The 24,634-nt window shown below is 36.1% G+C and overlaps 1 protein-coding gene across 1 annotated transcript; it reads left to right on the top strand.

Moving 5' to 3' along the window:
* Window positions 1-1,467: 1,467 nt before the first annotated feature.
* LOC147475510 (uncharacterized) lies at window positions 1,468-4,619 on the top strand. The gene is given in 5 exon segments (XM_086585429.1): window positions 1,468-2,668; window positions 2,787-3,531; window positions 3,650-3,895; window positions 4,036-4,138; window positions 4,230-4,619. Coding segments are annotated over 5 exon segments (2,685 nt in total).
* The last annotated feature ends 20,015 nt before the right edge of the window (window positions 4,620-24,634 follow it).

Here is a 24,634-nt window from a genome sequence, read left to right as displayed (position 1 = left end):
GTGTACGAGCCCTTTAGTTTTCCTTGTCGATACACCATCAAACCAGTTAAGGAGAGCCCAAAAAATAAAAGAAAAGCTAGAGAAAAGTAAAGTGGCTCAAGTTATGCTCTTGCTTGTCACGATTCTAGGCTGTTCCTTGGTGATTGGAGATGAAATTTTGAGTCCATCTATCTCGGGTAAGTTGTATAGACTCCCATCTGATGTAACAACCGTCCAGTTATCATCCCACATAACAGGATTAAAGCTACCCATTGTCAGCATTGGTTTGTGGATTGTTAGATTGTTAGTAGTATCTAACTCCTTTTTTTTTGGAGTTAGATAGCGTTTCTAGAGTTCATGTTGGAATGGGTTGAAATATTTAAACAAAGAATAACCCATGTCTTGTTTCTGGCAACTGTGGGTTTTAATAGATAAAATCTGAACTGGCACACAAAGTATCTCTTTTTGAAATTCAGACTCATATTTGAAGCAGGTTCAAAATTTTCAAACTTGTATCGAAGTGATTTGACAGTCCGCATCCTATTGGCCGAGCCTTTGGAATAAAATCTACAATGAACTACATGAGTTTGTATATATGTGCAAACCGATAGCATATATTTATAATTTTTTAAGACTGAATTTCAGGTAATTATCTTGAGTAGAGTGTGCGCATGTTGGGGGGAATGAGAAGTCTTTAGACAACTGTAACATTTTTACCACTACTTTTCATGTACTTGGGTTATTTAGCTTTAGCTTGTTTGTTATTGGGTTGTAAATTTTAACCCGTTAGCAACGTTTTTGAAAATTTGCATGTTTGGAATGGTTGGTGCTTGTACTTTCTGTTATAACTTTATTTAATGCTATGCTTGACTGTGGTGAATGAATGGGGGGTTCAATCCTGTTCCATTTTTATTTTGTCTTGCATTATGTGCTTATATGTTATAATGCCTTCAAAGTAAAGCGTTTGAAATTAGTCCACACTTAATCCTTCTAGTGCCAAAATAGTTCGTATCTAATTGTGTTTACCAATTGAAGTACATCTGATCATGTTTAGCAATTTAATGGTTAAAATGTAGGCACCGTTTAGCTTGTTTACCGAGATAGTTCAATATTTATAGAACGTTATACATCAAATTTTCATAAACAGATAGTGCTAAAAGCCGGTCTAGTAGGAAATGACATCGACCCTATCACTTGTTCCTTGTGTTTACTTGATGTGCTACTTGCAGGATGTCTCAACCGATTCCAAAAGATTGGATGAATGAAAATGACAGACTTGGGAGTGTGTATAGGCAGGGGGTTTCCGATTTTATTCTATTCGCTAGTGGCAAAGACGAAACGTCGACCACGTGTCCTTGCCCATGTAACAAATGTCGAAATAGGAAAAGGTTTACATATGATATAGTTAGAAAACATTTGATTCATAACGGTATAGAATCAACATATCGTATATGGGTTTTACATGGTGAAAACCCATATAAGGATCAAATGGTAAACCGAGTTGAAGAAGAAAATAGTGAGGAAGGACTAGGGATAGGGAATTTTGTTGATGTTGCTTATGGCATGCATGAAGAATTAGTGGGTGATTTGAGTGGAGGCAATGGAAGTCAAGCCGAAGATGTTGAACCACCTATTGTTCTAGAACCTAATTTGGGTAAGAGGTACAATGAATATAAGAAAAAAGCAGAAGAAAAATTATACCCCTCATGTGAGGCTCCTGTCACATCCCTTTCAGCAGCTGTGGACCTCCATCACTTGAAGAAACAATATAATTGGTCGGGAAATAGTGTGACCGCGCTTTTGTCTATGTTGAAAACATGGTTGCCAGATGGAAACACTTTACCTTCTAAGTATCCTGCAATGAAGGCAATGTTGAAAGATCTTGGAATGAAAGCTGAGTGCATAGATGCGTGTGAAAATAACTGTATGCTATATTATAAGACTGAAGCTGATTTGACGGTGTGTCCTCAATGTGAAACTCCTAGGTACAAAGTAAAGGAGGGGAAATTGGGGAAGAAAGAAACAAAAGAGGCGAGAAAAGTATTGAGACATTTCCCTTTGATTCCTAGACTCAAAAGGTTGTACACTATACCATGGATAGCTCGTGAAATGACATGGCATAGTAGAGCGACACCTTCTTGGAATTATATGAGGCATCCAATCGACTCACTTTAGTGAAAGACATGTAAAGATGATTGGCCAGATTTTGCTAAGCAAGGGCGTAATGTTTGGCTTGGAATTGCAACTGATGGATTCAATCCACGTGGTGTTCAATCCACTGGTTATAGTTGTTGGCCTGTTTTCGTGGTGCCTTATAATCTGCCACCGTCTTTGTGCATGAAATCTGAGTTCCATATGATGTCGTTGTTAATACCTGGGCCGAAGGCACCGAGTCAAAACATCGATGTATTCCTTAGACCACTAGTTGATGAGTTACAACAGTTATGGAAAGAAGGGGTGGTGACTTATGACATGCACAAACAGGAGCATTTTACTTTGAGGGCTATGTTGGTGTGGGGCATTCATGATTTACCAACGAATGGCAATTTATCAGGCTGTGTAACACATGGTTACAAAGCCTGTCCTATTTGTGGTGATGAAACTCCGTCTATGCATCTTCGGAACGCAAGGAAAATCGTCTATACAAATTACCGGATGTTTCTTAAATCTGATCACCCATTTAGGCAAGGCAAGTATTTAGGACTTAAGACAAAAGAGTTAAACCCTCCTCCGCCAAGGTTAAAGGGAGAAGTAATTGAGAAAATGTTAAGTCGCGGTCCATTATGTACACGGGAAAGTATTAAAAGGTACCAAACGGAGTCTAGATGATGTGGATGTGGTTGCTATTGGAGATGATGAAGATGATGAAGATTATGAAGTTACTGAAGCATGGTATAAGAGGTCTATTCTCTTTGAACTGGAATATTGGCCGAAGCATAAAATTCGACATGTTATTGACGTGATGCACGATGAGAAGAACGTGGCAGAACACATAATAAATGTGATTCTTGACAAGAAAGACAAAACAAAGGATACAGTTCATGCACGAGAGGATTTGAAGAAAATAGGGATTCATAGTGGTCAATGGATGCAAACAGACCCAATCACAGGGAAATCTGTTAAACCAAAGGCCCCATTTGTCTTGAATAAAGATGAGAAGCTTGAGTTCTGCACAATTTTGAAGAACTTGAAGCTTCCTACAGGTTTTTTAACGAACTTAAAAAACGTTGTCACTTTGAGTCCTCCTGGTTTGCTTACAATGAAATCACATGACTATCACGTGATTATGTGTTACTTACTTCCAGTTTTGCTTCAACACACTTTTCCAAAACACCGCGATTTGCGTAGAGCTATTCATCAGATTAGCTTATTTTTTAATCTTCTATGTTCGAAAGTCTTAATCCGAAAGGAAATCCAAGATGCCAAATACATGGTTGCAGAGGCATTGTGTGTATTGGAAAAGTATTTTCCAACCGCTTTCTTTGATATCAGCATCCACCTCTTGGTGCATGTGGCTGATGAAGGGCTGATTTGTGGACCTGTGTATCCTAGGTAGATGTATCCATTTGAACGGTATGTAAAATGCCTTTACTTTTATTTCTTATTTAGTGGCAATTATTATCTAATTTTAAACTACAAAGTATAATTTTGGTTTTGTTTATTTTAATAGGGCAATGAAGGAGTGTAAAAATATTCCGAGCAATAAGCGTTATGTTGAAGGCTCCATTCAAGGAGTCCTATATTGTTTTGAGTGCATTAGGTATGCTATGGAGTACATGCCAAATTCTCGGGATGGAAATCACAAAGCTACTCGTGAGGCATTTCTAGATGAAGATGGAGAGTATAGTGATGAAGGGCCTATACTTGAGGGTAAAACTGTGATCCTAGGCAAGGAACAATGGATACAAATCCGTAGGTGGGTTCTTTTTCGACTCGACATTGAAAAGCTTAATGAACATTACAGATTTGATTTTTTTTTATAGATTTGACTCAAACATTTACTAGTCTAAAAAGTTGTAATAAATAGTCGTGTCAAACTGCATAAACAAATTGTAGTGAATATCATGCCTTGCAAGCAACTGCACGTGCCAGAAGAAAAGGGGTAGCAAAGATAGAAGTGAAGATACAGACTGAGTTTATTGTGTGGTTATATGACAAGGTATTGTTTTATATATAATTTAGTTTTATAGGATATTACAATTAGTATTTTAATTTTATCTTTCTAATTGTCGGTTTTTTTTACTTCACAGTTGTTGGCTGCAAAAGACACAGATTGTGACTTATGGCGATTTGTCCAAGGACCATTGTTCAAAGCTAAAACATATAAAAAGTACCGTGTTAATGGTTTTGTGTTCTCTACTAGGTCGCATGACAAAACAGTTTCCACACAAGATAGTGGTGTTTGCATGAAAGCAATCACTACGTTTATGTCGAGTAGGAAAGACAAAAATCCCATTGATGCATCAACTAAGTGGTATGGGGTTATCGAACAGATAATAGAGTTGGACTATACGACCTTCCAGCATGTTGTCTTTTACTGCAATTGGGTGAGGGTGGAAGACAAGACCAATGGTTGTAAACTTTGTCCAGATTCTAATTTGGTGATGGTTAATCTCAATAGGCTGAAGAGTGTTGATTAGTACTTTAATGAGTCGGTGATTCTTACTTCTGAGGCTAGTTAGGTGTTTTACTCGAAGGATTTGAGAAATCCTAACTGGTGGGTAGTCATAAATTCACCTAGGCGATTGACAAGTCGAGTTGATGAACTAGATGCACCAACTGACTTCCAATCTATTCTTGAGGACCAACCTAATTTGCAGCCTTTGATGGAAAGTCTAACCTTATTGTAATAGTTGCACTATTATATTGTGAGATTTTTAGTTGCATGCGAACTTCTCATTTTCTACTTTCAGATATATAAAATCTTTCTATTTTGAAGTTTGTTTGTGCAGTTGGGTGAAAGGTGTGTTTGAGTTGTTTTTTATCCTTTTTTTTTAATCAAGAATAGTCTCTATAAATGTATACTTTTGAACTTTGTCATTTTTTTGTGGTATCCTAGTTTTACCTATTTGTTCTAACATTTTTTTGTCATATAGTAGGCTATTTAATAATGGCACCAGGTCAATCTCAACCTATTGCTTCCCAGCCTTCAAGTTTAGTCCCACTTCCATCTCATAATTCAACTTCAGACTCTCACACATCTCAGCCTTTGGGAAACTCACCAATGATTACCAAGTTTCCTATAGAGTTCAATGAGGATGGCATTGTTGTGGGTCCTAACCATGCCAAATGGAATACCCAGGTTGGTATTTATGTTCGATCATGTATTCCAATTCATTACAAAGATTGGAGGAAAATAGATGGAAGCTTCAAGGATAATGTCTGGAATAAATTAATGGTAAGGTTTACATGTACTTTAATTTCGATGATAGCATCCATTATTCTTGAATATTAGTATGTTTTTCAAATCCTATATCTACATGTTGTCCAGCCCTATGTATGGAAATTTACTTAATATGAAATGAACAAAAGTCACTTTGTTCATGTAGGAAGAATTTGAGCCTAATGTTCCCCAAGCAATGGCACGCCGAGAAGTTGAAAAGGACTTTCCCAAAAGTTCAGATCAGCAAAGTATGCCCTGTGGAAAGAGATTTTGCCTAAGTGCGGGAGCGTGGAAGAAGCTATTGCAGCATGCCCAGATGGTAAGGACCCAAATCATTGGGTTGTGTTTGTTAGAAATGAGAGTACCGTTGAAGTGAGAGCTAGAAACGCAAAGAATGCAGAGAATGCCAAAAAGAACATATATCGACATACTAATGGGCGGGACACATATGCCCATAAACTAGATAAAATGGTAGGTGTCTATTCTTGCACTAATGATTTCTTATCATGTTATGCTAACAACTATTAAGGATTTTTTTTGTAGGATAAAGAAGATCCTAGCAGAAAACATGGATGGGTAGATAGTTGGAAAAAAGGACATGAGCATCGTGATGGACCTATATTAGCGAGCGCTCGGACCCATTATGTAAGTTCTAATAACATTGAAGCTTGAACTTACCGGTGTGTTGGTATTGTATATAGACTATGTTGCATATTGTATTACTCATATCGGTGGTTAATATTGTAGGAACAAGTGGAGGCTTCTCATAAAAGAAGAAAAGAAGCAAGTGCGGGTGGTGAGGGCAGTGTAATGGAAGTAGACTTCGATAATGATGAGTTGTCTGAAGTCTTTGGGCCCGACAAAGGGAGTAGAACTTCGTGGAATTAGCTCGAACAAGTCTAAGAAGCAATTGCAACGTCTGAGGTATTGCCAAGGCATTATTGCAACAAGCAAGCTCTTCATCCATTCGAGTTGAAGGGGAAATGAATGAGGTGAAATCTTCCTTAGCTAATGTCATGGGCGTGTTAAAGGTGAGTTTGCAGTTTGCACTTGTGCTTTATTGCATACAATATCATTATGTATAACCAATTGTTACTATAAATTGTGTCGGGGATGTACTTTAAGGTCATCCAAAAACAATGGACCATCGATTGCTCAACCACGATGCGACCCAACAACACCGTAAACTGAAGTCGGTTCCAGTTAATTGCGTCATCACTCGACTCAACAAAACTTGATGAATATGTTTGCTAATTTGAATCCTCCTTCGGGACGCTTTGGTTCTTCACCAAATGTATCTTTATTAAATAGGGATGGTGTAGTGGTTGATAAGGGGTATGTCATGACGAGACAAATTTGGAGATTGCAATGGCGAGAAAAGTTCTCGCAGGTGAGAAAAAGGTCTACATAGAGGAAGTCTTGGTTGGTGATGCTCTTGTTTACAATGGGCCCCAAGATGGAGTTAGATTTTTGGATGGCTTTAGTGCAGGAGGTCCTTTAATTTGGCTCGAGTCAAGGATGCAGTTTTCTTAATAAGTTGTTTGGGATATGCAAACAATCTGAACTTGGAATTTTTCAGTATGGTTTGGTTACTTTATGTTTTGAATGTCGTTTGTTTTTTGTTTAATATGGATGTCATAGTGACTTGACAAACTTATGGTCTTTTTTTGGTATGGATGAGTATTGACGTTAATATGTTCGTACTATATCTATTTATTAAATTTGATTGCAGTATTTGTATGCTTGTTTGCTTAGCAGGTTGAAGAAAGTACTAACCCATTTTTAACTCCGCCTATGCAAATCAATATAATTGGTTTGCACTGCCGGTCCCAAGCCCGGATAAAGGAGGAGGGAGGATGGTGGAGCCTTGGACTGTTTTCCATTGAACGTTGGGATTCTCGAACTAAAGGTGGAGTCAATAGAGCTGATGGAGATGAAGAGGTCCTGCCTGTTGAGTTTTTGTTATTTTCCCTACCTTCTAAACTTTTTAGAAGCTTGTGTAGCATTTGAGCAGTAGCGTGTTTACTGGCTATTTGATTTGTTTACTCTTACGGTACATTTTTCTATGTTAATATAAAACTTTATTTCATGATATTTTCCCTTTTTTGTAGATTACTTTGGAGGCTATACCCATCACGGACCTATCGTCAGTGCACCAACGATGTTTTTGGAGATTGGTAAGCCTCGCATATCTACTGAACAAGTTTATCGGCTATATGATTAGATACCATCCTTTATATGTGTTTTCACCTTCATAATTTGAGGGACGGTAATACGATATATGGTTATCTTAAACTTTTCCAGTCATTAAAGCTTCACAAATCAAAGTAAAACGATAGTCAATTACTCATCAAGTTGGAGTTTGAGTTTTGAGCTATCACTATGGTATTTAGATACTTATACCCCGACTCATGTTCAATTTGTTTGAGGTAGTACAGAGGAGTATTGGAAGAGGCGGATCTTTGCTTTCAAGCAATGGCTCTAGTTGAGTGTCTATTAACTATTAGAATATTTGGTTGCTTTTCGTACAATTATCTCAGTCCGATCCTCTTTAAGTTTTTTTTTTATATATTTGTTTTGTTTTTATGAACACTGGTTTTAAGGTTTCTAAACAGATTGCATAGTCTGTTATTCTTCATTTCAAAGGACATGAACCTCTAGTTCCTTGCATTTCTATATTTATTTAACAAGTTAGAAAACAATCACTAGTGTTTCGTTGTGATACCTATAGAGCTTTGTCTTTCTTTAGTACCTGGAGATAGTAATTCAAGGACAAGTTTGCATATTCCAAAAACTAGGATGTTAGCGTAGTTAGTTAATGTTTAAATAAAAGACGGAAAACACCTACTCAAACAGAAGTAGAAAGCATAGGGAAGGTGTTGGGTCTGTGAGCAGTAGGATGCGATATTTTCTATTCCAGTTAAGGAGTCTAGTTTGTTGGGTGTTAATACTGTGTAAATGCATATTGTCGCGCAGTGCTACAAACAATTGATGTGGAGATAGGTGGCCCGACTTGTGTTAGGAGGAAGCATAGGGAAGGTGTTGGGGCTTCATATTTTGATGCTAGTACATATACACAAGGCCCGATGGGTGTAGTACCGAGTCTCTCCGCCCCTAAACATGGTCGCTTTGTCCCATTCATGAGAGAGTTTATGAGGTATACATTTTACTTTTTTCTGCATGTTTTGTATGCGATTTTTTCATTTGGCATCTGTTTTATATTGTTTTCTTGTTAAATCTCAGGATTTTGTTAAGTTTCCGTGGCAAAATCAATCAAGGCAGACTTCAAACACTGTACCTTCCGCCCACCCGCTTCTTTCGGACTTTTCGGCCGGGAGTTCGGTTTGTCTGTGGTGTGTATGGCCCTACCTCGATGACTCAACTCAGGCATCTATTCTCGTATAGCCTTAAACAGAGTATAATTTCACCTTGTATATCATAGAAGAAGAAAAAAGTTATAATTAGCATTCTGGTATAGCCTTAAACTCGGATTGATTTCCAGCCAAACTCTAAAAAAATACTGAGTTTAGTGTATATGACTATATGACCCTATCATTTGGATCGAGTTAGCCCAACATTTTGAAAATTTTCCATAGGTTGGCCCCGAAAAGCGTAGAAGGTAAGATTTCATTATGATCCGGTGACAACCAATGTGATAGTCCACACCAAATTGAGTGTTTACCTAAATTTTGATCTGACAATGTTTGGGACATCCACACTAAGGGTACTTTTTATGACCAATGTAGTGATTTTCTTAATAGTTGATTAAAAAGAGTAAATTCCTTTGGCTATGTTGAGATCAATAGGTGAATATCACACTATTTTGTCCGAATTTGATGATTTATAGCAACATATATTATGAGTGTTAATTTAAATTACTAAAGATTCGTTGCCGAAAGCCACATCGCCTCCACCCCTGTTATATGGCACAATTATTCTATTTCAATTGTAATAAAGCTAATGTGAATATTTTTCTTAACCATTCTTTAGAGACCGGATGATCTTTGGGCAATACATTCTCAACCTGTCTTTCCCAGGCCACATAAAAAGAACAATTCTTCTTGGATAGCAATTTAGAAGGTGGGTGCTGTTCCCCTATGGTCTAGTATCTGAGGGTTGCTTGATGCTGTTATACGTAGCCAGGTGTCTGGTAAAAAATTATCATTGTAGAGCTAAAGAATTATTTTTACTGGTTTTGTGTATCTAATTATGTACCCTATCATGATTGCATGTGATGCTAAATGTGAATGCTTTATTTCGGGGGTGGGTGCTGCAGTGTTCATTTGGTACAATTGCAAGGCACAGGTGAATTATATGCCATGAAGGCGATGGACAATTTGGAAATGTTGAATCGTAACAAGGTATTGAATTTAGCATTTTTATGGTTTAAGGTTCACAATATTATCTGTTTGTAGCATATCACTGCTAACATTGGGATGTAAAGTTGTAAACAGCCAACTGCCAAAATGCTAATTTGGGTTGAAATTTCGATGGTTGATAAATTTTCCATATGTCGATTTTTGACACCCATGGGTTGAAAAAATGGCAGATTATCATAATGGGAATATTGTATATCATGATGTTTCGCAGAAAATCACAATATGTTCTTTAAAGGTTTTAAGTTTGTGAAGAGGACATCTTGATGCTTCTTGTTGTTACTTGACGCAGATCATGTTATGTATGCGCAGGTTCATCAGGCATGTATCGAAAGGGAAATAATATCACATCTAGATCATCCTTTTCTTCCAACACTATACAGTTCTTTTCAGGTCCACTCATCATCCCTATTCTCATTTTTCCAAATTGCATCTCAGGCTAAAATAAAACAAGGATATGTAACTTGGGTTTATCCGCCTGTGAGCAGGATAGGGTGGTTTTCATGGTCCTGGTAACTTAGCCACGTCTAGTTTTTAGGTGTTGATGTAATCCTCTAAAGTCTTAATTATACCCATTATGATTGTATCAATTAATACAATTTCTAATTTTTCTATTTTCTTCAGATTACTAATGATGTTTGTTTGATAACGGACTTCGTCTCGGTGGGGAGCTTTTTTGTGTTGCTTGACAAGCAACCTATGAAGATTTTCAAAGAGGAATCTGCAAGGTACCTTTAATCTTCAATTGATTTTTCCTCATCTCTATGAATGCCAGTAAACATTCATTTTGGAGGTATGCCCACAAATGATGATCTTTGGCCATAGATTTAGTTAGCCTTGGAACCGCCTCGAAAAAGCAGATTTTACATTTTAAATGTAATAGGTGCATGAATGGTTCCAAACTTGCCTTTTTTTTAGGTTGGATTAAGAGAATGCGCAAGTTCACACAAAGCATGATTTGTTCACTGGAAATGATATAAGATAACTTCGTTTAGTAATATGTCCTGAAAACTTGAATATATAGTATCTAGTCTAAGGCTGTCTTTGTTCCGAGAAAATATATTCATGTCAAGGAATTTGTTTCTTTGTGAACTTGGATCTAATTTTATTTTCTCACGATTACTAGTTCACCTCTATTTATGGCCGTCTAATTTTAGTTTTATGCTAAAATAGTATAGAAGAAGCAATCATGTGGTGAGAGCACCATCCTAAGTAACATGAAAATGATCTGTGTTATTTCCGTTTATTATCAAAGACATTATAAATAAAGTACATTCTTACACATATTTCTTCAAATAGTGTACTGACTTCATCATTGATCATTGTGTAACTTTGCCAGATTCTATGCTGCAGAAGTCTTAATTGGATTGGAATACCTTCATTAATTTAGGTAAATTTATAAGATAGACGTGTTGTTTCATGGGATAAATGTTTTTTCCTGATTATGACAAAGCTGCTACAATTGCAAAGTGTATGTATAGGTGGTTCTTTTCTGCATACTTGTTGTGTTAAGAGGTTTATTTTTTTATTCTTCCTACTTTGTATGCTTTCCTCGAAAGCTTGATATAAACTGCATCTTCTGGGTCTAGCTTGTGCATTAAACTATTAAAGTATGATTCAAGCATCGTGTGAATGGCTTATCATGTCATTAGGCCTATTTGAGATCCTCCTTTATGCAAGAAATTTAACTAATGGTTTATCTGAAGTAAATTTTTTGCTGCTCACCTCAAGTTGTTCGGTTATATAGATTCAATAATTCCCATTCATTGAGTATTGTTATCTCACGTTTGTGTTCCAAAGCACTTTTCCTTCGAATGCCTGGTTTTTATTAAGACCTTAAGATAATTATTCAGAAGCATTACTGTTGAGCGTTGGATATTCTTTTTTTTTGTGTGTGTGTGTGTGTGTGTGGTTGGGTTCCTAAGATTGTTCACATACTTCCTATTTCACAATATTAGATGAATAAGATTTTCTGTGTATTCTAATTGCATTTGTGTTGTCTTTTACATTATTCGTCAATCATGTTTCTTTCTTCTTCATGTCTCTACAATACAGGAATAATATATCGGGACTTGAAGCATGAAAATGTTTTACTCCAACAGGATGGCCATATAGTGTTAGCTAATTTTGATCTATCCTTTTTGACATCCTGCAATCCTCAAGTTTGTTACATACCCTTCTACTTAACCTACACTACACAAACTTTTATATTTCTGCACGATATACCTACTTTTTAAACAAAGCCCACATGAAGATGATAATGAGACACTCTGTCCAAAAGTGTTATTTAGTCAATTTCATGTGAAATGTGAAACAAGAGACTCATGTCAAAGATCACGTTTAGTTTGACCAGAAAAGAGGAAGTGAAAATTTCGGAATTCCATATGATCATACCCTTAGATACCAACTAGTAGTGGTCAGTAATCTTCAGCATATAGCTTAGTGAGGGAATCTAAAGACACCTCCATGTAACATGTAAGCATTGTAAAGGGGTTCAATGAGTTGTTGTATCTTGCTCCATTTATACGTATGGTAAAACATACTAACAAACATGATTTTTATCTAATAAGTTACATTGACACGGATACGTGTGTCCGTATCCAACACATATACGAAGCGCCTGGCATGGCGAAATATAAAAAATTTAGGTATATCACATATAATATGTGTCCGTGTCGTGTCCGACATGGACATGTGGATTAGTGACACGGATTATTTCTAAAATATGGTGTGTCCATGTAACATAGTTTTTTATTTATCTTTCGAATAGTATATGGGAACTGATTTTACACCCGCACTAATGAAACCCTTTATTGTGATTATAAAAGAGTGTAAAACACAATAGTACATTTTATGACTTGTGTCACTATTCATGAAAGAAATCCTAGAATTATCATTTCATTTGGTGAAATTACTCATTAAACATTGTTGCATTAAATATGGCATGGTCTTGTACCTAATGTTACTACACATTTCATCTTGATGTGACAGGTTTTGGTGCCTCAGGTTCCTGCAAAACGAAGAAGATCTGTAAATCAACCACCTCCTATATTTGTAGCTGAGCCCATAACAAAGTCAAATTCTTTTTGTAGGAACTGAAGAGTACATTTCTCTCAGATGTCTCCATTGACCTTGTTCTTTTACTTTTTTAAGTAGAATAATTTATATGGAAATTTATGTACTTCTATGCTTGACTTAATTAAATGTTTCGCGGATGCCTTTTTTGGACTCCATGAGCTTCTTTAGTAATAATCAATAGAACTGTTCTCTTACTCTTCCCATGGAATTAATAGAGTCTGTAGGGTTGTATATGAGACGAGAGAACACCTCCTTGCGTCAAATATTTTTCTGGGAGGCACAAAACAGTGTCAAAAGTAGGATCTTTGAAGATTGCTCAAGTGGAACAATTTATTGGAGTTTGAATTGCTCATATTGTTAGGAGTCTGAGACCCGGTTACCACATTTTTTGTGAGTTTGGTTGTTGGACTAGTGAAAATAAATACTGAACTTTCCGATCTCTTGGAAGGGACAAAACATACTGCTACTTAAGAATTATGCTACCATACTCTGTTTTCTGAATTCCGTAGTTTGAGTATAAGGAGCTACTACTTAAGAATAGGATATAAGTATATATCTATATATACATATTTGTTTTCTACTGCTTGACTTCTTTTTATTTATTTCTATTGGTGTATAGGATGAAAGGGACTTTTCTGATGATACCATCCCAAAGTCATCCCCTGATGCTTACAACTACTGAAGGTGCTAGTTTTGTACAAATGATGCGAGAGCTTGAGTTTAAGGACAAGTCCCATTGATTTGGAAAACAGTGTGTATTTCATTCATGGCAAGTCCTATTTATGAAAGACGTTTTGGTGATGTTATTTTAATAAAAGATTATGTGATTGGATGTACTTGTGAGATTTCTTGTTTATATTATGGACGATTGTAAAATACCCAATAAGTGGGGGCATCTTTATGCAGGTTAAGTAGTCTCCCAAAAAGGGAGGGGGGGGTGGTTTTGGGGGATTTTTTTTTTTTTACATATGAAATAGTTTTGTAACGGTTCTTCACCGTTACTAAGTTTTGCAATAAGTAACACAAAAAAGCGTTACTAACTTTATAAAAGCGTTACTAATGTTAGAAAAGAGTAACACAAAAAAGCGTTACTAACTTTATAAAACCGTTACTAATGTTAGAAAAGAGTAACACAAAAAAGCGTTACTATTTTTATAAAACCGTTACTGATGTTAAAAAAGAGTAACACAAAAAAGCGTTACTAATTTTATAAAACCGTTACTGATGTTAAAAAAGAGTAACACCAAAAAGCGTTACTAATTTTATAAAACCGGTGCTAAAGAGTAATATAATTGAGCAAAGAAAACCGTTAGTAAATATTTTAGTAACGGTTAGAAACCGTTACAATAAATAATTATGTAACGGTTATAAACCATTACGAATATTAATAATGAATTAGCAACGCCAAAATTGTGACGCATAAAAACCGTTACAAATTTTTTTAGTAACGGTTTCTGACTGTTAGGGATGTCCTGTTTTGGTATAGTGTAACTAAAAAATAAATATAAAATGAAAACAAAGGTATGTTCAATGAAGTAGTAAACTGTAGTGATTTCAAACACTTGGCAAATATAGAAAATGGGTGTGTATATTCCAATAAATAACAAAAGAGAATAAAAAAAATGGTGAATGTGAATAATGTCTCCATAGTAGCTGCTGGTCTTCTACACTGTAATAGAATAAAAAAAAAATCATTAGTTAATAAGCAATTCACTCTATATGAAGTTAAAAAATGAAAATTTGAGATTGAACTAATATTTTTTTTACCTCATTGTAAATTGTTGAATGCTTCTTTGTAGACAATGTTCTGAGTGTATCCTTCTGGTTCGTCACCATTTTTCTTGATTAGGAATTTCAGTCCTGATCGTGTATGTAGTTGTTCGTGATACTTCAACATATAGTTATCTATGACTGAAAACTGGCTTAGGCAAGTATACCCCCACATGCTTCAATGTCTGTCCTTGACTTTTATTTATTGTCATTACGAAACAAATCTTTATTGGAAACTGTATTCTCTTCAAACTAAAAGGCCGGTTCGTGAATTTATAAGTTGTCTCTATCCTTGGTATATCAGTTTCACCGCCAATGTTGCTCCCTATTATAATTTTTGCTCTAATGACCTTTGGAGCTAGTTTGATAACAATAAGTCTCGTTCCATTACAAAGACCAAGGCTCTGGTTTATGTTTCTAATGAGCATGATTGGGGTGCCAAGTTTCAACTCCATCTTGTGGTTTGGAAGACCAGATCCTTTAATTGTGTTAAGAAATTCAATTGGGTATACTGCATATTGTTCTTCAATATTTTCAGATATGGAGCTTATTAAATCGACGCTGAACTACTCATGCATTTGTCCCTCGAAAGAAGACAAGATGTGGGAGTTGATATCATCTACAGACTCATTTGTAGGTGACAGAATGCATCTATCTCTGAAGTAGTTGTCATCCATGTATTTTGATGGCAAATCTTTGTAAATACTTGACACGATATCACTTATGCTGTCATCGCCAGGGGGAATAAGAAGATCATTAGGAATTTGGATCCAATTTTTTTCTTTACCTTCGAATATGGAAATGGCAGGTAAGTTTCCTTCTCCGAGGTCTAATACCCACTTGCTGAAATCTGACACTAATGAAGAATCCAGATTCTCTAAGCGCATGTTTCTAGTTAGTTTGAAGATGCTGCCAAATATGTGATATGTTTATCGATGAAGCAATTATTAATTCCCTTGTACCTCTTGGAATGACAAGTAAAATCTGCCTAAAATCTCCCCCTAGTAGAATAATTTTACCTCCAAAGATCTTGTTTTCATTTTCTTTGCCCATTAGATCTTTCAGCGTCCTGTCTACTACTTCAAAATCATGCCTGTGGGTCATAGGAGCTTCGTCCCAGACTATAAGATTGGCTCGTTGAATAAGTCTGGCCAGCATGGTGTTTTGACTTATATTGCAAGTTGAGTACTCATCAATTTCTATTGGGATTTTAAATCTTGAATGCGCTGTCTTTCCACTTGGAAAAAGTAGAGCTACTATTCCCAAAGAAGCAATTGCATACAATGGCTATTTTCCCTTGTGATAGCAGTTGGGTCAGTATGGTATTGTAGAGGAATGTCTTGCCAGTCCCTCCTCCTCCATGGACAAAATACACCCCACTTGAGCTTGTATTGACTGCATTTTTAATTTCATCATATATAGTCCTCTGGTCATGATTCAGGCAGTTTTGCATTTCATGAAATTGTTGGTGCATTTCATTGTGACTATATTCTTGTTCTTCCGTGATGAGTCTATCTGGGTCTCTAGGTCCTGACCTCATATCTTTGAACGGTATCTTAAAATTCTTCAGTTGACGGTTTACTTGTTTCAGTAATCTATCAATCTCAGTCAGCGCATGGTTTCTAAGCTCTTCAGGTGTTAAAATCAGATCATCATCATTTGCTCAAGTTCTTTCTTTGTCTAGTATGCCCTCTGTAAACAACTCCCAATGTTTGTTCCATAGAACCAAAGGTTCACTCACCTCACAAAAAACTAATAGTGTCGCAAATAATTGCCTCAAGGAAGCACTACTAGCCCATTGACTTGCTTTAACGATTACATCGTTCCATTTGTCGTCATTTTGCAACAGTCTAAGTGCAAGACTTGTTAATTTGAAATCCTCATACACCTTGCCGTTGACAATTCTGAGATCTTTATATGACGTTGCACCTTTTTGAACATTTAATATCATTCGCAAATAAAACCGTTCGCCTGACGTCGGATGTGCATAAAAGATCCTTCTGATTTTTACTCCTTTATGTTTTAATTTCCAATATTTCAGATAATCAACCCAAAAAAAATTTAATGGGAAATCAACATACCTCAGGTGTCTACCATCTTCATGTAATTGGTTATAGTGCATCCACTCTATAAATTTGGTTTTCTTTGCACTTTCATGGGTGATGGCTTCATCGGTGTTGTCATCGTCATGATAGAACATCATATGTTCACCTTTAAGATGGAATGTTAGTCTCTCAACATGTGGGTATCAATATTGGATATCGTAACCAAATAATCTCCAACAAGCTTCATGTGCAGATACATACCGACAGTCTAAGAATCTTTGAATTTCATCAACTTGTATTATTGTTTTTTCGGTTTCTGTGTTTTCGACAGTGGTATCAGTCTCAACAATAGCAGTGGATCTATCTTGACCTTTGCTCAAGTATTTGAAGAGATACTTGACCATTCGACTTCTATTACAGAATTCCACATTGATGTGTGCTCCATATTTCTTTGAAAGAGCTGGATTATAAAGAAGAACCCATCTGTTATCAATGGTGAAAGTCTTCTTCTTCCGTTTTTTTGTAGTTGTTCTACCTGGTCTTCTCATGTACATTGCAAATCCCTTGCCATCGAATGTAGTTTCTTTGCAGAATTCTTTTGGATAAAGTCTGGTATATTTTCGTTCATTCATGCAAGGTGAATTCTTGTTTAGCCCTCCACTTGGACAGTGAATCATGTTGTCTACGACAATTTCATATAACAACGGGTCATCATTTTTGTCTAGAAGTTCAACTGATATAATCTTATCAATGTCAGCTGGTGTAGAAGGCTTGTCATCAGGATGCAACCAAAGTAGTATGTGAGCGTGTGGTAGACCTCGTTTTTGGAATTCAATAACATAGATTGCTCCAAAATTCAAATTTAAAAGTAAATAAATATGAATGCTTGATACCACTATATCACATGAAAATTTACAAATTTGTTTGTATAAAGCCGCTACGTCTAAGAAAGGAGTATAATATATAAAGTTTTGCATAACCCCGAGCAACCATTGGCTTTGTTTGCCTTTTGTCCCTCAAGTCCTCTTTCAGTTGGAATATCATTCCCTTTTTTGCTTATTTATTAGTTATTACACTTAGCTTGAAGTGATTATTTGTTACACATTTCTAGTGCGACATGCTATCTTTTTTGTTTCTGTATTTTGAATGGTGATATTGGATGATACATTTCTTTAAGGTGATACAGTACCAAGTTCCATTCATTTTCATGGATTATGATATTTCAGAGTGGGATACAACTTTACATTGGAAAAAATAACACAAATGATATATGTAAACCTAACAAAAGTTTATAATTTATTCTCTTTGTTAGGGTTCTAAGTGAGACATTAGACATTATATTGTAAACCGACTAATTATTCCTATATAAAAAGTGTAAAAGAAGGCTGAAAATAATTGACTCGTACTACCAACTTGAGGTGTTTGTGCAATTCTGGTAGTGTCGCTTCCCCATACTTACTTTGACAAAATGACAACCATAGACATTTTCTTGATCAGTGTTTGTCAACCATAGACATATTAACATCTTACATACTGACTTACTATACCAGCTCGATTAAATTTTAAAATGAAAAAAAAAAGTAAAACCAGTAGAAAATAAAATAAAATAAAAATAAATAATTTACGGGGGAAAAAAGGAGGAATAAGATGTTTTCAAGTGAAGAGTCACATAGTTTAGGCATCACACAAATAAAATTAAGATGTAAAATATTTAAAATTACCTGCCATAACTTTTCCAAAGTGTTCTTCTTCTTTGAGGTCCTTCATAATCTGATCCACTTTTATCTTAAACGCTCTAACTACAACTTCGGGACAATATTCAGATTTTAGACCTTTAACTCTTTTTATTGCAAGTTTAATTTCATTCCACTTTGGATTGCAAGTGAATGTGATGAATAGATCTGGAGGCCCCACCCAGCTGCATATAGCAATGGCATCCTAATAATTTTGCACCATATACCGTGGCCCACTAGTAAATGAAGAAGGCAAAACTAAACGTTTTCCGACTAATCTTGCATCTGTGTCTCCAGCGTGCACTAAGTCAACTATATTCTTATATAGTTTTGCTCTAATTGTGAACTGGTTGTTTCGGAACCAATCAAGTATTTCTTCTTCTACACATGTGTATATATCGACCAGAAATTGCAATTTTACTTTACCACCTCTAACTAAAGTCTGGCCCTCATTTTCTCTATGTTGAAGTCTGAAGGCATAATATTCTCACATGCTAACTGTGTGGCGGTGATTTTCTGATATTTCTTCTTCTCCTCGATACAAAATATCGAATGTGTAGCCGTCCTCACCGTATGGGAATAAAAGAGGATATTGCATTGCCATAAAGCTAGGATAATGTTCAGTAATTGGTTTGAGGCCTTCTTCTTGGTGTTCAACAACTATATCTCGATGATGAAATTTAACTCCATTTCCAAGCATCAATGCTGCTACTTCAGTAGATGTAGGCAGGTTGTACTGTCTTGCATCTTTTGAGTGTGTGCCAATGAGTCTAATGCATACAGGTATGTAGTCCTCTTCATTGAACCTATCTCATGCCATTCGGAAGGCCTTTGCAATTTCATTTTCCACATTTAGTATTGTTATCAATCCTTCAACTATACTACCATCTAATGCTTGTTCGAGTGCTTGATTGGGCAGAGCACTTAACTTATTGGACACCTCGTTCTCTGTGTCATATATATAAAGTTGCGCAAACTTTGGTTTATCTCCTGTTGGAAGTAACAATCCAATTTTATGGTAATTTTGTCCATGAATTTTGAAGACATATGGACCACCACCATTGTTAATTGCATAGTCTATTTTTCCACCCATTGATGTGAAAGCAAAGATCGAATTATATGATCTTATGTTTTCAATAAAATGAGTGCTTTTTGGTCCCCTTGATTCAAGCAGATCCTTTAAGAATTGTGGAGGATTCTTCAATAGTGGAAGTTGTATCTTTCCCACTTGACAACAAATAGAGAATGTAGGAAGTTGTCCCTTTTGTTTAACTTGTTTTTCCTTTCTTCATTCCAGAGTATAGCTCCACAGAAAGAACAAATTTCATTGGGTTCACCAAAGTCCCATAGTTCTATATAGAAAAAAAAAAGATAAGAAAAAGGATATAAGTTATTAATCGAAATATTCAACGTGTTTAATTTAATACTTACCAATATCACGAGTACTTTTGCGAAGTGGAATGCTGTCAATGAAATCAAAATCTGACAAATCAAAATTTGTTGAATTGTTGTTGATGTTCTGAATATCAACATCAATAGTGATGTTTCTTTGCCTATTCACGGTTTCTTCTATGTGCATAGACTGAACTCTTCGAATATTTGAAATTCTGGTAGCACGCGAATCATTTATAACCAACTCTCTTTGTGGGAGAAGATTGCATCTTAGCCTTGATTTACGAACCTGTTTATTCTTCTCCTTGGTCATAGGGATTTCTTATAATAAAGATAAAAAAAAAATGCAGAATTATAATTGTAAGGGACACTTAAAATAGAGTAGTTAGATTGAACACACACAAAAGAAGTACTCAGATATGTAAAGTAATTAGATTGAACACACACAAAAAAAATTTAATCATGCACTCACAAAAAAATCTAATATAAAGAAAAGAAGTACTCAGATATATAATTACATGCACACACAAAAAAATTATGAATTAAATCATGTAATTTAAAATTTTAACATTACCTATAAAGAAACGACGACAGAAGTGAATCCAATAGGCAAACTCTAATATAAGGTCCTATTAACAATAGCAAACAAAGTTTTGTTAGCAAATAAAGTTTTATTCAGAGTTTCGTACTTAAGTACAATGAACACAGATTATCCCCCTGGTCATGCAATTTAAAAGATTGATTCAAATAGCTTAGAAGCCAAAAGGTTAAAGTAAATTTAGGACCTAACTGCAAACTTTAGGAAATGCCCATTTTGCCTCAATGCAACACAACAATCCATTTTATTGTTAGATTTCTAAATGGATTCATAGATAATTTTCTGAAATAACTCTGGTTCACATTCGTTTTCAGATAAGACAATGCTCTTTAATTAATACCAAAAGGAATGATGTTCTAGTTATGTACCATTGCAAAGCTCCTATCAAATGGTGTTGTCTCTGTTTGATTTAGGCAAAACATGAGATAATAGTTTAACCAAATCAACAAATTGCCTTCTGAAGAGTATAGTTCATTCAACCAATCAAAAGGAATGATGTTCTAGTTATGTACCATTGCAAAGCTCCTATCAAATGGTGTTGTCTCTGTTTGATTTAGACAAAACATGAGATAATAGTTTAACCTAATCAACAAATTGCCTTCTGAAGAGTATAGTTCATTCAACCAATTGCAAGTCCGACTCAGTAAAGAATGTTTTTACTTTTAAAGCATAATGTAAGGCCAAAGCTTAGTTCATTGCAAACTAAACCTTGGCATTACGACTGTGATTGACATTTGATACATGCTGTTAGGCCATGCATGGCAACCAACAGTCTCACTATCTTATACTTTGACTTAGACACCAGTGCCTAAGACAATATACCTTCATGTATTAATTGATATATTATATTCAACCGTATAATATCAATGGCATCGTGTTTACAGAATACATTTGGGCGTAGCAAAAGAGCGGTCGCATTGAGGGTATCAGGAGATAGAGCAACATACTACAACTTCATGATCCTTTCCTATCAAGACACACTACTTGATGATGTAGGGAGGCATTACTACAAATTTGGAGAGGCAGCTTCCCTTTATGAAGTTAGTTTTCCATCCAGATTGGAAGCCTTGACCAACTCAATATCTTACTGCAACTGTAGGGCACAACACAAAACTAACGTTGTTTCTATTTGCGTTAATTCCTATAGAAATGTCTTGTGCATTCGCTTGCAAAAGGACCAAGTGCTATCACAGCACAATGCAGGGTATCGGAAGCATAAGACACGGGCTTTACCTTCTTGGGTTGTAGGATCACTGGCGTAGGGACTGCCATCTTAGGAAGGTCCTTATTCTAGGGTGGTGTTTATTATGAGTTTCATGTCTAGTGTTGTACTTCCTCAAGGATGGGATGACTGGGGTGAGCCAAGCAATCATAGGTACGCCCAAACTAATCCCAGATTTCTACTTTGTGTAGGTAAAAGTTCCTACAGCGTTTAATGATTCATCCTCAGTTGGCCATAGCATATGATGCACCAAATCTGGTATCAACATTCATATAAACTGTACTCACTCAAAAGTCTTGCTTTTGTAAATTGTTGTTACATAACTGTGTTTTATGCATTCCATAAGGGGCAATTGGTCACGCACCCTTTCAGAGGCCGAAGCTACGCCTTTCATGACAAAAGATATGATCATGTTACGACTAAGAAAAAAAATCCCAGTATATATGAACTCAAAGACCACCCAGCAAAAACAGTCAGGATCAAAGAGAAAGTTGAAAGAAAAATATAGAAACCTTATTCAGGAACATGACACAATCATAGTTTCACATGATTTCACATATAAACAAAGTGCAACATATTTAGTTACTCATAGTTTCATGTTCAATCGCCCAAAAAAACATCTCCTTATATTCAAATATTTGTGTTTGTGTTCGTTATATATTGATATTCATCATTTTCAACCAAAACTAAACTTATTTGTCCGCTAATACAATTATAATACTTATTGCTCAACCTAGAGAAAGCATGCAGAACTTGATATGCATTCAGGCTATTGTGCTAAATGATTCCTATTGTTTGTCATCATACCTTATGTTTTATAGTAAGTAACACACATCAAACTTTTATAATAATATTTTTTTAAAAAAAAAAAAAAAGGCAAAATTCTAACCTTATACTTATTCGCAGCAACCCACTCTTGATACTGCTTCAAAAAAACCTTACACCTCTCAACTATATGACTCTTCCTCCAATCTATCCTTATTTGTAGCAACCCACACTTGATACTGCTTAAAAAAAACCTTATACCTCTCAACAAACTCTCAACAAAGCCCTTCATATATATAGAGAGAAATTGGTATGGAGTTGGTGTGTATATGTAATACAGTGAAATTGGTGTTTGATTTCGATTGCAAGAGAAATTAGTGTTTGATTTCGATTGGAATTGGTGTGGATGTGGAGTTGGTGTGTATATGTAATACAGAGAATTGGTGTTTGATTTAGGGGTATTTGGTAAATATTTCAAACTCAAAGGAGGAATGGCTAAATAATAACAAAATAGAGATTTAAATTTGCCTACTCGATAGTTGAGGAGGCTTCCGATAGACCCGGCTATCATATAGTGTAGAGAAGTGTAGAAGATCAAATCAATGGACTTTTTAATGGGCTTTTTATTGGGGTCCTTTCTTAGGGCAATTGGTAGCAACATAACTTAAGTTGCTATTGTGATCTGATATACCTCTCTTTGCCTGTTTTAGTTAAAATTGTGAGTTTTCCCTCGCTTATCTGAACCAGCCTCCAGCTTCATTCCTTATATGGTAAAATCCTTCGCTGCTAACAGTGCAAGGTCAGAGAAGGAATTTAATAGCTTCGTGACTCAGTTCATCCTACCTCACCATGGCCTCATCTAGCAACCCCCCTCGTTCGTCAAATCTAAATAGACATTCTAGATCTCGTCCAAATTCTTGGAGTGCGCTATTCAATAGAAATGGTGCTCAAGATGCGACTGTAGCATTTAAATCTTTCACTCCTGTCATTGTTAATGGCATAGCTCAATTCCCCCAAGAGCTGATTGAACAAGGAATTCAACAGTGGGATGAATACTTGGTGGGTTATTTTCTAGACTCAAGATTGTCGTTCCTGATGGTTAAGGAGTTTCTGGAGACGAAGTGGAAGTTAAAAGGTTCATTTGAGATTACCACTGACAAGGAGTTGTTCTATATGAATTTCACTAGCACTGAAGATCGACAAATGGTACTGGAAGAAGGTCTTGTGTTTATAGCTGGGAAATTGTTTGTTGTTAAACCTTGGACTGTGGAAGTGGATAATTATAGAAACAAGCTGGCTTCAGCACCGGTCTGGGTCAAGTTGATGGATGTTCCTAAGGAGATGTGGACATTTGATGGGTTGTCATATCTAGCAAGTCTAGTAGGAGGAACACCTATGTTTATGGATGCTGCAACCGCACAACGAAAAAGACTATCATTTGCTCGGTTTTGCATTGAGTTCCCTGTGAATCATGATTACAAGGAGATCATTATAGTGAAAGCTGGAAATCGAGAGGTTGTTATCCCACTTGAGTACCCATGGAAGCCAGTATCATGTACAAAATATAATTGTTTTAGGCACACAGATGACAAGTGTAATGGAAGAAACGCTAGAGTTTGGAGAAGACGGAAACACAAGCAAAATGGCCAGGCACAAACAAATGAAGACACTACTGACCAAGAGTGTCCTCATGAAGGTGATACCATGAGGGATCAAGCGAAGAAAATGGAACAGGGGCAGAGTGAAGTAGTGGTGGTGGCTACTACTACTGAGGATGAGAGCTTGTCAGATTGTAATGATAGCAGGGAACTAGTTCCTCATGTGGGCTTTACTCACACTGAAAGTTCCCTGAGCGCAGAAACTGAGGGGCCAAGCTAAACTGTATGACCTTAAAGCTATCGGGGGTTTCTACACTTGGACCAACTTTGCCAGAAAGTGGTCTAAAATTGATAGGTGCTTAGTCAATAGCTCTTAGAGCTCTTCTTTTTCCTTCTCATTTGCTGAATTCTTGTCCCCTAGCACTTCTGACCACTCATCAATTATCATTACTATCTTGAATAATGTCTTTGCAAGTCTCCCTTTCAGATTCAATAATTTTTGGATTCTACATCTTGACTTTTTGGCCATGTTTCTAGCCTGCTAGAATGAAGTAGTGTTTGGGTGCCCCATGTACATCCTAACCCAAAAACTGAAGAAGCTGAAAAGTAAGCTTAAAGGATGGGAAAAATTCTACTGCTCAGATTTAACTAAGCAGACAGAAGCAGTAAGGAAAAAGCTCAAGAGCATCCAGAAA

The sequence above is a fragment of the Coptis chinensis genome, chromosome 9, assembly GCF_015680905.1.
Source record: "Coptis chinensis isolate HL-2020 chromosome 9, ASM1568090v1, whole genome shotgun sequence".
Taxonomy (NCBI): Eukaryota; Viridiplantae; Streptophyta; class Magnoliopsida; order Ranunculales; family Ranunculaceae; genus Coptis; species Coptis chinensis.
Note: the sequence above shows the minus strand (reverse complement) of the source record. Positions and strands in the feature narration are given on the sequence as shown.